This window comes from Euleptes europaea, chromosome 15 (assembly GCF_029931775.1).
Source record: "Euleptes europaea isolate rEulEur1 chromosome 15, rEulEur1.hap1, whole genome shotgun sequence".
Taxonomy (NCBI): Eukaryota; Metazoa; Chordata; class Lepidosauria; order Squamata; family Sphaerodactylidae; genus Euleptes; species Euleptes europaea.
The window spans coordinates 32286863-32302660 of record NC_079326.1 but is presented as its reverse complement, the minus strand read 5'-3'; the positions used below and the strand labels follow the sequence as shown (position 1 = coordinate 32302660).

At 42.2% G+C, this 15798-nt stretch overlaps 1 protein-coding gene across 3 annotated transcripts in view; it reads right to left on the bottom strand.

Annotated features, from left to right (window-relative positions):
* Window positions 1-15218, bottom strand: part of MARCHF7 (membrane associated ring-CH-type finger 7) — a 28917-nt gene extending 13699 nt beyond the window's left edge. For all 3 annotated transcript variants that reach the window (XM_056861476.1, XM_056861474.1, XM_056861475.1), the window contains exons 1-2: window positions 15059-15218; window positions 1727-1885 (exon numbers count right to left, since the gene is read on the bottom strand). In XM_056861476.1, coding sequence (XP_056717454.1) covers window positions 1727-1885; window positions 15059-15211 — 312 coding nt within the window. In that variant the 5' untranslated portion in view covers window positions 15212-15218. The remainder of the gene's footprint in view (window positions 1-1726; window positions 1886-15058) is intronic.
* Between the last annotated feature and the right edge of the window lie 580 nt (window positions 15219-15798).

Sequence of the window (15798 nt, the reverse complement as noted above, 5' to 3'; positions counted from 1 at the left end):
GATAAAATAATAAAAAGAATTATTTGAGATTTATTTTAAAAACTTTGAAGGTACCAAGTTCAAGAGTTTCTTAGTCAAGAGTTTAAAAGATCGGTTATTTCTAAACCATTGCTGGTAATCTAACCCAACCCCTTTGCAAGCACAACTTCTAAATCATACTTGTAAGGCTATTTATTCCTGCTACTTAGATTAGCCTTCCGCAACTTAAACAGTATCAACAGCTGCTGTAAATGAGTTTCCTGGATGAGAAATATTTAAAAGTTATTCCCTGTTTAATTCTATGTGTAGAAGTCTAAAAGGTTATAAAGAAAAATCCAGTGATGGTTTCCCCTTTGATTGTTAACAACATCTCATTATCCATGTTCACGTTTCTATAGCTACCCTCTTGGATGCTTTAGTAACTTCTAAATGACCACTGCAATGGGTTGTATGCAGAGATACTCTTGAAGACAGTTTAGAAACTTCACTTTACAGAATGAGCTAGCCCAACTCCTGCACCTGATAATGCCTATTGTTTATAATCTCAATGCATTACTAGTTTTTAGGTTAAATTCAAGGTGATGGCTTTGACTTTACTACCATGAACAGACTACATCTAGTGAGACTGAGGCAGCGGCTGTTAGAGGGCTTAGGGTTGCGTTGTTCAACCAAAAAAACAAGGCCCGCATCCGAGTCCTCTTCAGAAAGGAAACCATCATCCCTTTTGTTTCCTCCAGTCACCACCTTGAAGGTCAATTAAACAACAGAGAGGGAGGCAGAAAAGACTGAAAACCAGGAGTCAAAAGGAGAATTAGGAGTTGGAGAAATACAGGTAAGGTAAGAATTTAGATAGTCCAATAGGGTAAGAAAAGAAGTCTCTTAAGAGTTCCAGGTCTCTCAGAGCAGAGCCACGCTGTGAAGCTGATCTCCCCAGCAAGGCAGTGGGGTGATTCCCGCCCAGGAAACAGGAAGTCAAGACCTGGTCCTGCCTCCCCGATTATGCAATGAGAATCACCCACAGTTTTAAGATGTCCTTCCCTCAGAGCGAGAAGTGACACTTTCATCTGTTAGGAAGAGGACATTTGCAGAGGTGGCCCTTGTGGTCTGAAACTTCCTCCTTACTGAAAAATGTCAGGCATGCCCAGTAGATAATTTTAAGTGATGGTTCAACACATTAGTTTTGCCCAGCTTTTGCTGTATTTGGAAGGGGTTAGTTTTAATATGCCCTTTTTACATACTATTAAACACTACAAAAACAAAATCTTTGGTAAACTGTCTTAAGAATGATGTGATTTACAGAGATAACATAAATAAAATAAAGCAGTTTGGTATTCTCAGGATGGTAGCAATAAAAACCCCAACTACTACAGTAGTCCTGTAATGCTCCTCTGAAAATTTCTGAGGATAAGTCTTTTGGTGTTAACGTGATATAATATAGAAGGGCAGGGCAATATATTGTTCTTAAAAATGAACTAGTATCCCTGAGCTAAGGGTATTCAAGCAAAGGGTTACTGGAAATTTTATAGACTACAGAAGTAATACAAAATATTAAGTATTCATAGAAAGTGCTACCATTTAATACATACAAAATTTTGGGAAACCCACAACGGCTAAACATGGATCTGCATAGAATTTCTAATGTAATTCCTCTGTCTTCCTGAGATTAGGTAATTCTTCTACAATCCCACTGTAGACTCGAAAAACAATTCTAAACTGTTCATCCTACATACGTATTAACAACTCTTACCAATCTGTTTCTGCTTCCCAAAAATCTTCCAGACCACGGACGGTCAAGTGTTCCTGAATAGCGAGTTGGAGAAGAAGTTGGAAGCTTCCAGGGGCTTTCATAGGCTTCTCTTTCTCCAACTGCCCAGTCTCTACTGGAACTATGCAACCGGCTGGATTCCTGTGAAACAAGAAGACCTTATCCTTCCATCTAAAATACTATATCCCATAACAAGAGTGAACATGCGCTTAACACTGCAACTTTTAATCAAAGCACCGGGCTTTACCCGATTTAGTTTTTAAATATTGCTACTCAAATCCTATTAAGTGGCATTTAGTTGTAATCCACCACAAATCTAGAAAAGTGAAGCTGATTCACATTATCTGTTACACAAATCGCTATGCATGAGCAGGGCCCGTAACAAGCAAAGGAGTCCCTCTGCTGGCACATTGCAGACACTGTTTTGCAGCACATTAAATATTGAGATCTTTGACCCTATGTATACCGAAGTTGAGATTCAAAGCAACACTCAAAAGAACGAGGAGAATAAGCTTTTCAAAATAAAAGACGTTTTTATTAAACTAACAGGAAAAGAAATGTTTCAAAAGGTTAAGTGGTTTCTGAAAAGAAAACGACAGTTTTACAGACTGGAAAAACAAGGCCGTGAGTAAAACAGTGAAACTTTTCCCTATCAAGGTACCTACCTAAGGTAAGGTGGAAGAAACCAAGAACATACAAGCCTGTTCTTGAAGACGGCGATGCAGTTTCAGAAGAGGGAAACTGACCGGGCAGCAGAAAGTGCACCGCAGTGGGTATAGTAGCAGAGACCAATCCAGAAGCTGGGGTAACGGGATGGATCCCAAACCAGCCACAAAGGTTTGGTGGGCTGAGAGGTGGCTTTGATGCCCCTGTAGTTGTATTGAGAAAAGGGATAGGGCCTCTGCCATGACGGGATTGGGTTTGGTCTAGAAACTTTAAATCCTATTGGAAAGTTTGAATTTTAGGAGAGTGGGAGGGAGAAGGAACTCCAAATATGGGCATGATTATGTCAACCTGGGGTGATTAGGTTACCTGCCCAGAATACCAGTTTGGCCTGGCTTTAACAAAGGACTGGGCAGTGCTTGATGGCCCTTAACAAAGGCCAGGAGATGGCTGATGGGCAAGATTGAAAAGAAAGTCTCTGTCAGCATTGAAGAGGTGAATTTTCTTTATTTACAATACAGTATTGAAAATATTCTTTTTGGGGAGACTGAGAGGTTAGATATCATTAATATCGATGGCTGGGTAGTTTACATGATTGAGCCAAGGCAGAGACCTAACTGCACAACCGTTAAGAAAAGGGGGGAATAACAGGGATTGGTCTGTAGCCTATTGTTTTGGATATTCGGGTTGTTGGATAAGATCACATTATCCAGGGAGGAAGCTCCAGGGTCCTTGGGGAAATGGCCCTCTGGTTAACCCCCACCACAGATCGGCTGTCACATGAGTGATGGAAGAGCTGCCTTTACATTCTTTTCACACACTCAGCATGACTCACTGTCGTTTTCAGACCAGTCTGATGCAGTCTCCATCTTTCATTTCTAGGCCCACGCTAAGATGTGCACGTGTACAGGGATAAAAAAAATGGGTGTCCTCGTGAGAGAAGTCCTGGGGGCATCATATTCACTGGTATTACAATTCTATGCGTATGACCATATCGTTGACAGTAACCGCTGAAGTGTTGCTTCCATTCGGCTATGCTCTACTCAGGTTAAGAGCCAAGCACCAATTCTTTTCTAAGGAATGTGAGTAGTGCAGAGATTTACCCCAAGGAAGTAGGTTTTCTTTCCTCTTACCCAGAACGAGACTATGGCATTATACATAGACGGGAAAGGAACGAAGCACTGGACTTCCTCCCCTCTCCAGGCACCATCGTTTCTCTCAATAGCTGAAGCTAACTGCCTGCTGTTAACCTACTGCTACTCCTCCTTGCTATTTTATTACCGCTGAGATGCTCTTTACCAGTCAATCAGATCACACATTCACATTCATCATGGAGATTTTGGGGGGGGGGGGGGCCTGCACGGGGCTTAACATACCCAGGATCAAATATGACCTGGGTCAACATCACTTGTACGTGCAGGCAACATCATCATCGCAGAGATCCGTAGTCCAGAAATATGTGAAGCATGGGCAACATTACCATGCCAGCAGCATCATAGATCCAGTAATATCATCCCCAATGCTAGAAATCGGCATGATCAAAGTAGCAGACTATTAAAGTAGGCCTGAGTGTGACAATTTGTTACAGAAAGAGGAAGGCTCGGAGAGATGATTGGTAAGAAGCCAAGAAGAGCATGACTGGTCTCATGCGAGAAGTCTCCATTCTTTCCCCAGATATTCTGGCCTTACCTGAAGTTCAAGTGAGACAAACTTTTCCATTTTATTATTCAGTTATTCCTTTGAATATTTTAGATTATCCTCCCTGTTGCTTAAACTTTTGGTCTCTTGCCCAGGTATTCAGACAGATCTCTCAGATCTACTTTGGGGGGAAAACTTGTTCCCACAGGTATTTTGTGTTCTATCAGTTATTAAACTGATCTGTGAATAGGCAGCAATAATTAAATCTTCATTTATTTTTGAAAGCGAAGCTATTTTTTTCCTGGTACTACACCACAGAACACATACACTATCCCTTTTTTCTTAACCAGTTGGAATCCTTTCTGTCATCAGGATACACAACAGTGCCATTTTATTCAGAATTACTACAACCTAAGCCCATTAAAATCAATGGGCTTTTACTGGACTAAATTTGCACAGGTTTATACTAAATTGCTTGTTCCTGGTTAAGAATCTTGATATTTCACTGTTCCATTCTATTGCTTTGTATTCCTACAAATGTGTGTTTCTTAACGGCTCCATTTCTCCTAACCACTGATTTATGCAGTTATTCTTTTCTATGTTTTAGTAATTTTGCCTTACTCATCAGTAACTTATAAGGCTAATGAACTAAAGTAAGTTTAAGGCTTAGTTTCCTATCTAGTTTTTTTATAATTAATTTCCTTTTATTCTTTTTCCATTTATTTGCATTCAGCTCAGCAGAACCTATTTCTGATTAGCATGATAACTTAATTGGTATAATTCAATTTGTTCCCAATTCATAAGCAGTGCATTGTAGGTACATTACCTGTCTGTGGAATTATCAGTTAGGGCACAGCGCACAACCTGGTATTTCCTTAGCATGCACATGCACCACACCAAGAACTCCAAGGAGTAAGAAGCAGGGCATTACTCCCATATCCTGCTCACTCAAAGAATACGATCCTGGTAATATATTAACAAGTCTCCAGATTGTCACAGGTAGGGCTGTCGATTCGGTTCGTCCCGAACCAAAAAACAGCTGAATTTCCCCCGATTCAGTGGTTTTTCGGTTCGGATTGAACCGAACTCAAAAAAGGGGGGGACAGGGAGCCGAAATCGGCCAGTTCGGGGTGTTCCCGAATAAATTCAGCAAATTTGGGCACTTTAAACAGATCTGCACCTTCAGATGTGCAGGTGGAAGGCACAGATCTGTTCCCCCCCCCCGCGCCTTCAGGGGGCTTCCCTGGAGACGTGAAGGGTGCCCTTTAAATAGATCTGTGCCTCCAAGCCGGGAGGCACAGATCTGTTTAAAGACTCCCAGCGCCTTCAGTGGGGGGAGATGTGCGCCTCCCGACCAGAAGGAACACATCTATTTAAAGGGCCCCCCCTGCGTGCCTTCAGGGGAGTCCCCTGAAGGTGCGCGGGGGGGCTTGGAATAGATCTGTGCCTACCAGCCGTTTAAAGACCCCCGCGTGCCTTCAGGGAAGCTCCCTAAAGGCACGCGGGGGGGGAGATCTGTGCCTCCCGGCCGAGAGGCACAGATCTATTTAAAGGGGGAGTCCCCTGAAGGCGCGCGGGGGGGCTTGGAATAGATCTGTGCCTCCCAGCCGGGAGGAACAGATCTATTTAAAGGCCCCCCCCCGCGTGCCTTCAGGGAAGTCCCGGGAAGAGGGGCGGGGGGTCTTTAAACCCCTCTGCCCTGCCTGCGCAGACAGCGCAGAGGGGCTTGACAACCCACCCCCCTCTTCCTGGGAGTCCCGGGAAGAGGGGCGGGGGTCTTTAAACCTCTCTGCCCCCCCGTGCCTTCACGGGCTTCCCTGAAGGTGCATGGGGGGGCCTTTAAACAGCTGGGGGGGCCTTCCAGCTGGAAGGCGCAGATCTGTTTAAAGAGCCCCCCGCGTGCCTTCATGGAAGCCCCGTGAAGGCCCGCAGGGGGGCTCTTTAAAGACCCCCGCCCCCTTCCCGACTCTTTGAAGTGGTGAGCGCCGCCTGGGCAGGCAGCGCCCAGCACTTCAAAGACCCGGCCAAATTTTTCCCCAAACTCTGGATCTCCCACCGAATTTCGGGGATCCAAAGCGGGGGAGTTCGGACTTCGGCACGGCCCGAATTTAAAAGGGCCGAATTTTGTCGAAGTCGAACTTTACCGAATTTTTTTTTTCAACAGCACTAGTCACAGGAGGCCTATTTTTTTACGTTTCATTGACAGGGCATCCAGAAATTGCTGTTGCAATCTTTAACAAGTGTCCAGGAGCCGTGGTAGAGTAGGCAGTGGTGAAGTTCAAGCTTACCAGTTGAAGCTGGTAAGGGGCTGTGGCTCAGTTTGTAGAGCATCTGCTTGGCATGCAGAAGGTCCCGGGTTCAATCCCTGGCATCTCCAGTTAAAGGGACTAGGCAAGTAGGTGATGTGAAAGACCTCCACCTGAGACCCTAGAGAGCCGCTGCCGGTCTGAGTAGACAATACTGACTGTGATGGACCAAGGGTCTGATTCAGTATAAAGCAGCTTAATGTGTCCAAGCTGGCAGGGAACGCTAGGGGCCTGGAGAAGATCGACATGCTTTTAACTGACAGGAAAAACACCACCTGTAGGTGCTTGTAGCAGCTGTGCCTGCAGCAGCATTCTTTACCAGGTGCTCTTGTCGTGCACTCAAGAGACAGTGCGATGAAGTGGTTAGGGTGCCAGATCAGGATCTGGGAAACCCAGGTTCAAATCCCCACTGGGCCATGGAAGGTCATTCAGCGACTTTGGGCCAGTCGCCCCCTTGCAGCTTAACTTACATCACAGGGTTATTGTGAGGATAAAATGGACAGGAGAACAATTAAGCCATTTTGAGTCCCAATTGAGAAGAAAGGCGGAGTATAAATGAAGTAAATAAATTTTGATCTTGCTATGCCCATGCATGTTTTTGTCATATCTAGATTTAGTAATAGTCATTTGCTTTACATATCGCTGCCCACAAAGACTACTTAATCAGTTCAGCTGACTCAGAATGGAGGTGCACACCTTCTGGCACCTGTTGAGAAGGTACACAAACAAAACTGGTATAACACTAATATGTAGTACACTGGTTGCCAGAGATCTTGCAGGACCAATTAAAGCATTCCTATAACACCCACAGACATAATTACCTGCAGGATCGTCTTTCTCTACATGCAGCAGATTCTCTTTGCCAGGTACCAACATGCAGGGTCTTCTACCTCTACTGGCCCTTGGCGGTGCTATATTCCCCCTTTTAAACATTTCATCTACTTTCCATCAAAATTTTGGAAGTTCTTCATTTAACTTATATTTAGCAGATTTCTCTGGTGAAATTATTCACCACTGTAAGCTATTGCCATGCAATTTCATTTTTGCCCTGTGGCCTCTATTTTACAGAAGCTGCTTTAAGTGTCTTAGGAAAATGCCCCAGCGGTTTCAAACAAGAGCATATTTTGCACCAGAACCATAATCAATCTGCCCAATCCTACCAATGGTATATATTAAGTATAAGTCTCACCAAGTTCAGTAAGGTTACTATGAAATAAGTACACACAGAATTGCAGCTATAAAAATCAAGAAGTATTAATCAAGATTCCAAATGCTGATAAAAGAAATTACTCTTTCTGCAATAAGATCAAATGGCGGAACCCTACACTAGCAGAAGCCTTTACGAGAAGAAATGAGTCAGGCTTAATTCCTGAGAACTGGAAACAGGCAATTATAGTTCCAATCTACAGGAAAGGTAACAAGTCTCAAACAGGGAATTATTGCCCAATTAGTCTTCTTTCTGTAGTGGGTAAGCTGTACGCATTCTATTTGTTACATAGGTTATCCAGTTGGATGACAGAAAATTCCATACTGGTACCCGAGCAAGTGGGCCTTCGGTCAGATAATTCTGCATTGGACCACTGCTTTATACTATCCCATCTTTTTTAAAAAAATTCATCACCATCTAATGGATCATTCTACGTTGCCTTTATGGATTTAAAGATGGCCTTTGATGGTCCCAAGAAATAGACTATGGCAGAAACTTAGCAGTTATGGTATCGATGCTCGTCTACTTTGGCTCATTTGCTCATTATATGGTACATCTGAAGCACGAGTATGAATCAACAAGCAGGGACTTCTGTCTAACCCATTTAAATTGCATAGAGGGGTTAGGCAAGGATGCGTTTTGGCGCCTCCCCTGTCCAATCCTTATATAAATTATCTCCCTGACAGGCTTAGGCTGCCAAACTCACTGTGCTAGCAAACTCTATTTCTATTTCTACTCTTATGTATGCTGACAATACCTTGTTAATAGCTTGCTCCCCACTTGGATTGTGTTGTCTGTTGAAATCATTTGGATATTATTGTAGCAATGAGGGTTTAACCATCAACTATGGTAAGTCTAAAATAGCAGTATTCACTAAGAACCCCCAACCTACCTCCTATCTAAATGGTTATAAATCGCAGCAAATAAATAGCTACAACTATTTAGGTAAGAAATTTCCATCTAATCTGACTTGGAGTAACCATCCAAGTCTTATGAAATAAAAGGCTTTAAGACTGTCTAAGGAATTCAGCGTGTGTTTTTTTCTAGAGGTGGACAATATATTCCTTCTGCCATTATGCTCTTTGAAGCAAAAAAAGTTACCCAGCTTCTTTATGATGTTCCTTTGCGAGCCACTTTAGTAGGCGAGCATCTTGATGCTATTCTGCATAGGTTTCTAAGAAAGTTACTGGGTGCTCCTTACTGCGTGGCAGGGATTGCTATTAGAGCTGAGTTGGGGATTCATTCCTTGGAGGCAAAAGCATGGGCTTTAATTTTCAGCTGTCGATTAAGATTTCTTTTTGCTCTTCCAGAGGGTAGCCTTCTAAATTTCTTATCCAAGGACTCATATCTTAATCCTTGGTTTGGGTATGTAGATGCTAAACTTCAGGGGCTAGGATTGGAAAATACCCTTTTGTCAACTATGTCTTTTTCTACAGCCTGCTCTCTAGTGAAAAAAGATTGATCCAGTGGGACCTAAAGAGCACTGCTCTCCATGCCTGCCATGTGCGCTCTCCTGCTTTTTTTTGGGTGGGGGGGTTACATATTCAAATTCTTGCTGTCCGAATATTGATTTCTTAACCATCCCAGTTTACAGAAGAGCTTTCTTTTTAGCAAGGTTCAATGTTTTACCCACAGCCATTTTGAGTGAGCACTATTCGAAAAAGTCCTACTGCGAGCTTCTATGTGGATGTGAAACTAGTTCTATCAAAACCATGGAGCATGTCTTATTTTATTGTAGAAGATATAAGCACTTAAGAACACAGCAGATCAATCCATTAATTCCTGATATAGGCATGCCTGTAGCTAACAAGCTACAATTGAATCAATTTAGCATAGTTTTATTATGTATATTTATTATCAATCCAGCATTTTATTAACCTTGTATTTCCTTTTATTACGTATCTGTGGTATTGTTGACATGTTTGTAATGACCAATGGCTAAATGCAAATAAAACCATTCATTCATTCAAAAAGCTACAATTTCTGCTGGGTGGTTGTAATCCAGCTATCACAGCGCCAGTAGTGAAATTTATTTTGGGTTCATTTGAATTTAAGAGACTTGAGGAGAATTTAAAGAACATATATAAAATTAAATAAATTATAGAAAACAAAATACATTTAAAAATTCTGCCCAGTAGCTCAGAATGGTTAGCTCACAGACTACTGGCTAGGAGCTGTATCATTAAAGGAAGGCAATTACTTGCCAGAATGTATGCAAGTAGCAATATCAATAAAACATGCGTATATGCACTACCAGAATCTTTTTACTTGTATAAGTTTCTCAAATTATAGTGAACAAAGCTGGAAAGAAAAAAAATAACTTCAAATTCCTGTCAACTCCTTGCTTTGTAAATTACTCTTGCAAAGTAGTATTGAGGTTAAAGCTAAATGAAGTGTTTCTATTTTTTAGAAGCTTAATTCTGCCAAATTTCTAAAAAGGCAAGCAAAACAGAGCCCCCGACACAATGACCCCCCACAAACAATTGCACTGATGCCTCTTTTAAGAGCCATGTTCGCCTCTTTTAAGAGCCATGTTCGCCCACCTTCCCAGAACAATACTTTAAAGCAGCTATGCTGCACTGCCTAAGCCAGTCTTGCCTGACTTAAGTTTAGGACTATGGGGACATTCAACAGAGGAGAAAAAGTACTAAAGAGAACTGGAGAGAAGCCAAAGGAGGAGGGGGCTAAGATTATGTAGATTTTTCTAATGCAAACATGTTAGTTCGTTTTTAAACTGTCATTCCTGTTCCTTAACTTTTACTGTGGAAACCTGCTTGTGGTGGAAGATGGTTGCACACCTCATCAAATGCCAAGTTAGCAACACAATGTTTTTTCTGTCCTGTAGAATGTTTACTACTAGCAAAATGTCCACCTCTATGGCAAGGAAGAGAAACAAGTGGAGTTGATATACTGTAGAGATGGGGAACAGGGAACATTATCTTCATTAGTTTCCCACACACAAGTGTGTTATATCATTTATGTAGTCCCTCTCGATGGAGGTTGGACCACCTGGGATGAGGGGAATGGAGGGCATGCTTCCAATGTAATCAGAAAACAAAATGCCATTTTGGGGCCTATCATAAAAGAACTTCTGGTTACTGGAGCGTACGAGAGAATTTCAGAAGAAAATCAGCTTGTGTTTCATAGATTACAGCAAAGCTTTTGACTGTGTGGATCATGAAAAGCTATGGCTGGTTTTAAAGGAAATGGGTGTGCCACAACATCTGATCGTTTTGATGCGCAACCTGTACTCTGGACAAGAGGCCTCAGTTAGAACAGAATATGGAGAAACGGAATGGTTTCCAATTGGCAAAGGTGTCAGACAAGGATGTATTTTATCTCCCTATCTCTTCAATCTATATGCAGAACATATAATTAGGAAAGCAGGATTAGATTTAGATGAAGGTGGAGTGAAAATTGGAGGGAGGAACATTAATAATTTGAGATATGCTGATGACACTACATTATTGGCAGAAAATAGTGAAGATTTGAAACAACTATTGCTGAAAGTTAAAAGAGAAAGTGCCAAAGCAGGACTACAGCTGAACATCAAGAAAACAAAAGTAATGACTACAGGAGAATTACACAACTTTAAGGTTGACAATGAGGAAATTGAAATTGTTCAAGACTTTCTATTCCTTGGCTCCACCATCAACCAAAAGGGAGACTGCAGCCAAGAAATTAGAAGGAGATTGAGACTGGGAAGGGCAGCCATGAAGGAGCTAGAAAAGATTTTGAAGTGTAAGGATGTGTCACTGGCCACCAAGACTAGATTAATTCATGCCATCATATTCCCTATTACTATGTATGGGTGTGAAAGCTGGACAATGAAGAAAGCTGATAGGAAGAAAATAGATTCCTTTGAAATGTGGTGTTGGAGGAGAGTGTTACGGATTCCGTGGACTGCCAAAAAAACAAATCAGTGGGTTATAGATCAAATCAAGCCTGAACTGACCCTAGAAGCTAAAATGACTAAACTGAGGCTGTCGTATTTTGGTCACGTCATGAGACGACAAGAGTCACTGGAAAAGACCGTCATGTTAGGAAAAGTAGAGGGCAGCAGGAAAAGTTGAAGACCCAACAAGAGATGGATTGACTCAATAAAGGAAGCCACAGCCTTCAATTTGCAAGATCTGAGCAAGGCTGTCAAAGATAGGACATTTTGGAGGACTTTCATTCATAGGGTCGCCATGAGTCGGAAGCGACTTGACGGCACTTAACACACACATTCAGTCAGAAAGGGCCAGGCTAGATGACACATTTACCACTAGTCAGGCCAAGGATCCCCTGTTCCAACTCTGATCCTCTCAGTCAGATGGCAGCTGCTGTGAACTAAGCTCCCAGGCATACTAGATCCCATTCAAATAAGCTTCAGCCTTCTACCCCAAGCTGCATTCACTGTCCAAAATGGTGCAGGGCATTATTTACTGGGGGGGGGGGGGCTGCTGTATGTGTAGTATTCAGTGCACCGGAAAAAAGCTTGGACCCCAACCAGATTTATGGCAAAGAATACCTGGTTTGGCCCTAATACCAGAGAAAGAAAAAGGGTATTTAGGGACACCACTGCCAGGACGGGTGGGTCAGTCTACCCAACAGCCCAAGTGATGGGGTCTGAACTTGCAGTGGCTGACCAAGAAAGATCTTGGTGCTATGGTTGATAGGTAAAAGGTAAAGGTCCCCCTGTGCAAGCACCGGGTCATTCCTGACCCATGGGGAGACGTCACATCCCGACGTTTTCTAGGCAGACTTTGTTTGTGGGGTGGTTTGCCGTTGCCTTCCCCAGTCATCTTCCCTTTACCCCCAGAGCAAGCTGGGTACTCATTTGACCGACCTCGGAAGGATGGAAGGCTGAGTCAACCTTGAGCCGGCTACCTGAAACCGATTTCCGTCGGGATCGAACTCAGGTCGTGAGCAGAGCTTTTGACTGCAGTACTGCAGCTTAACACTCTGTGCCACGGGGCTCCTGCTATGGTTGATACCTCACTGAAAATGTTGACTCAGCACATGGTAGCAGTGATAAAGAAATTTTGAACTAGGGATTGCTAGGAAAGAGAATGAAAACAAAACAGACAATATTGTAAAGTTCCTGGACAGATCTATGATGTAAGCCTAAATGATCAAGTGGCTGGACTATACTCCCCTTGATAAGAGGCTAAAGTTTGGGGGTGTTTCAGTTTAGAAAAGACTATGAGGGGCAGATGACATGAACAAAGTTTATGAAATGATGCACAGTCTGGAGAAACAATTTTCTGTCCTACCCCAAATACAAGAATCTACAGGCACCCAATGAAATTAATCAGCACTAATTCACGAGAGACAACAGCAAATAATTATGCACTGTGGTGAGTACTGACTTGTGGAAGTCATTCCCATATCATGTGTTGACAGCTACTAGCTTAGCTGGCTTTAAAAGGGGATTATACATTCAGGGAGGATAAATCCATGATAGTTAAATGTGACTTCTGTGTTCAAAGACATGAATGCAAGTTGCTTGGTGGCAGCAACAGGGAAGGCTTTGGCCTTTTTGGTGCATCTAGCTAGCCACTAACTATGGAAATCAGGACGCTGGACTAGATGGACCAATGGTCTGACCCAGCAGAACCCTTAAGTTCTAATTCAAATTAGCTTTTAGTAACTGCAACATGAAACTAAATACGTACAAGATGGGTGTTGATCAAAGCAGTATCTTCACAGGATATATTTGTCTTCTGTAATCAGCCATATTGAAATTGTACAATACAACTTTACTAAACAGGACTAAGAAGCACTGTTGCTGCTATAGCTAATTTCAGCAATGCTACTCATCTCCTGCTAGGGAGGAGCTGCAATCCACTGCTTTTATTTCCATAAATACAGAATTTCAATTCCAAAATCTCTCATTAATTAAAAACTTATTTTGCATGAACATACAGACTAGGATTTTTTGGGAAAATACAATATATCCAACATGCTCTCAGCTGTATCCAGTATATATCAGGCAAACAGATGAAATGCTGGGTGTTCTATGTCTAGAGTTTCCAAGTGAGTTTTTTTTAAACAGGCTCAAGAGATCCCAAATTCAGATTATGACCACAATACAGGAGCTTACCCCAGAAGCAATAGGTTCTCCAGGCCTTTCAGGTAAAGAAAATGTTGCCCAATAGCTCTAATGTGACTCTTCCCCCCCCCCCCCCCGTTTTGTGAGTCTTATCCCCAAACAGGCATAGGAATATAATGCTAAGTTACTTTCCCAAAGTCAAAGGCAAGGTAACATTTGGTAATTCCACTTTTCACAAGCTTTACTGAATCTATGTACATGATTTTATTCCACATGTGCTACCGGCATTCTAGCAAATGAGTTTAAGTTCTCTTCAAAGAACAGCATGAAGGCTCTTATGAAGTTACTTCAAGAACCTGCCTCTGGAAATAAGAACATACCTCATGTCACTGACACAGAGCAAAAGAATTTTTAAACAATATTCTTATGCCAGGTTTTCCACAAAGGCCATGGCCAGATGCTAACATTTCAAACAGATTACTAGCACAGGGTGCTTGAACTAAAACTGTGTCCTTTTTTTATGTGAGCAAGTTCCTATGAATGCCCTTATTTCGTTTTTCTTGCATTTTGAAAACTTTCAACCTACAAAGAGTAATGTGCTCAGAGCAAAAGAAACAGCACACTTGGAAGGAGCATAAGCATCCATGCCTTCCAAGTTCTTTCAATACAAGCTGTTCAAAGCTAACAGAACTACAAAACTTAACCAAGGAAAACAGTTACCACTATTCATAACTGCTAAGTGTCAGTGACAATCTTTGGCCTTCCTGTGTAGTTCCTTAAAAACCACAGTGGACTAATTTTTCAGTGATCTAGGAAAGTTCTAGATGTAATTCATTCATTTATTTATTAGTTAGTTAGTTTTATACCCTGCCCTCACTCCCCGGCCAAAGCTGGGCTCAGGGCGGCTCACAACTTGCAATCCATACAATAAAATCAATTAAATACAATAAAACCCTCACAATAAAACCATAAAACACCAACTCAGCAAACATAAAAAGGGATACAATAAGGGACGGCGCTCATAAAGCAAAAAACCAAAAACCAATCCGCTGCAGCTTACCAGCAGTCAGGACCCCAATACAGTTAACAGCCACAATAGAGAATACAGTGGGGGGAAAGGGTAGGGAGGCCAGCTCACATTGAAACCGTAGCTATCCTCAACCGTAGGCCTGGTGGAATAACTGCTTTACAGGCCCTACAGAATTGTTTGGATAAGGAGTTCCAATAGGCCGGAGCCAGGGCCGAAAAAGCCCTGACCAAGGACAGCCGGACACTCTTGATGTAAGTTCTATCTAACATGGGGTAGAAAACATTACATAGTTAAGCCAATTCCTAAATAATCTATAAAGGCCGAACCTTATGGGAGCAACAATTTATTTATTTTCCTTTATGTAAACAATGTTGAGCTATCAAATACTGCTGACAACCAATACAGGTAAGTACCACTGCCAAATGCTATTTACCTGGCATGCAGGTTCCAGTCTCAGCAAAGAGTCTCTTGTACGATGCGAGTCAGTAAAACTGGTTCCTCCACTTCCAGCTCCTGTCCTGGTGCTTTGAGAATTCAATGGCTGAGTGGACACCCTCCGTGGAATCCTGGAAGGCTTCGATTCCATTCTCTGCGCACTGTGAAACAAACATTACAGTTCCCCCGTCAGATAATGGGGTGCCCAATGCTTGCCTTTACTAAACAACGGAAGTTCAGGTTTTATGATTCATACATGGTTTCAATAGTGAACTTTGCACTTTTTTATTTTTTTAAAAAAACATTGATTTTTCTCCACCCTGCCTACAGCCATGCATGCTTGAGCACATTACTCCTCAAGACACATTCCATGACAGAGCCTGACACCCAGCCAAAGTACTTGCCACATTAAAAACCTAACACTCGTCTGAATCATTCATACAGGAATTGTTTTGATAACATAATGAATGGCTGCATTCATTATTCTGGCTACCTCTTGGCTACCTTTAAACAATCCAGTAGTTTAGTAAATTGGTACCACAATATTATGTCCAACTCAGATTACTGTCGCCCCCAGTCAGAATAGTTTAATTGGTAAAGAGAAGAATTCTTGAAACTCTGGTTTATAAAGCAACTTCTCCTAACAGCTGTTCATAAAGACATATGGCCTAGAATCTAAGGTTGAGAGTGGTTCTCAACTTTTTTTTGCTCCATTCCCCCCTTTCACCATTGTTCGGA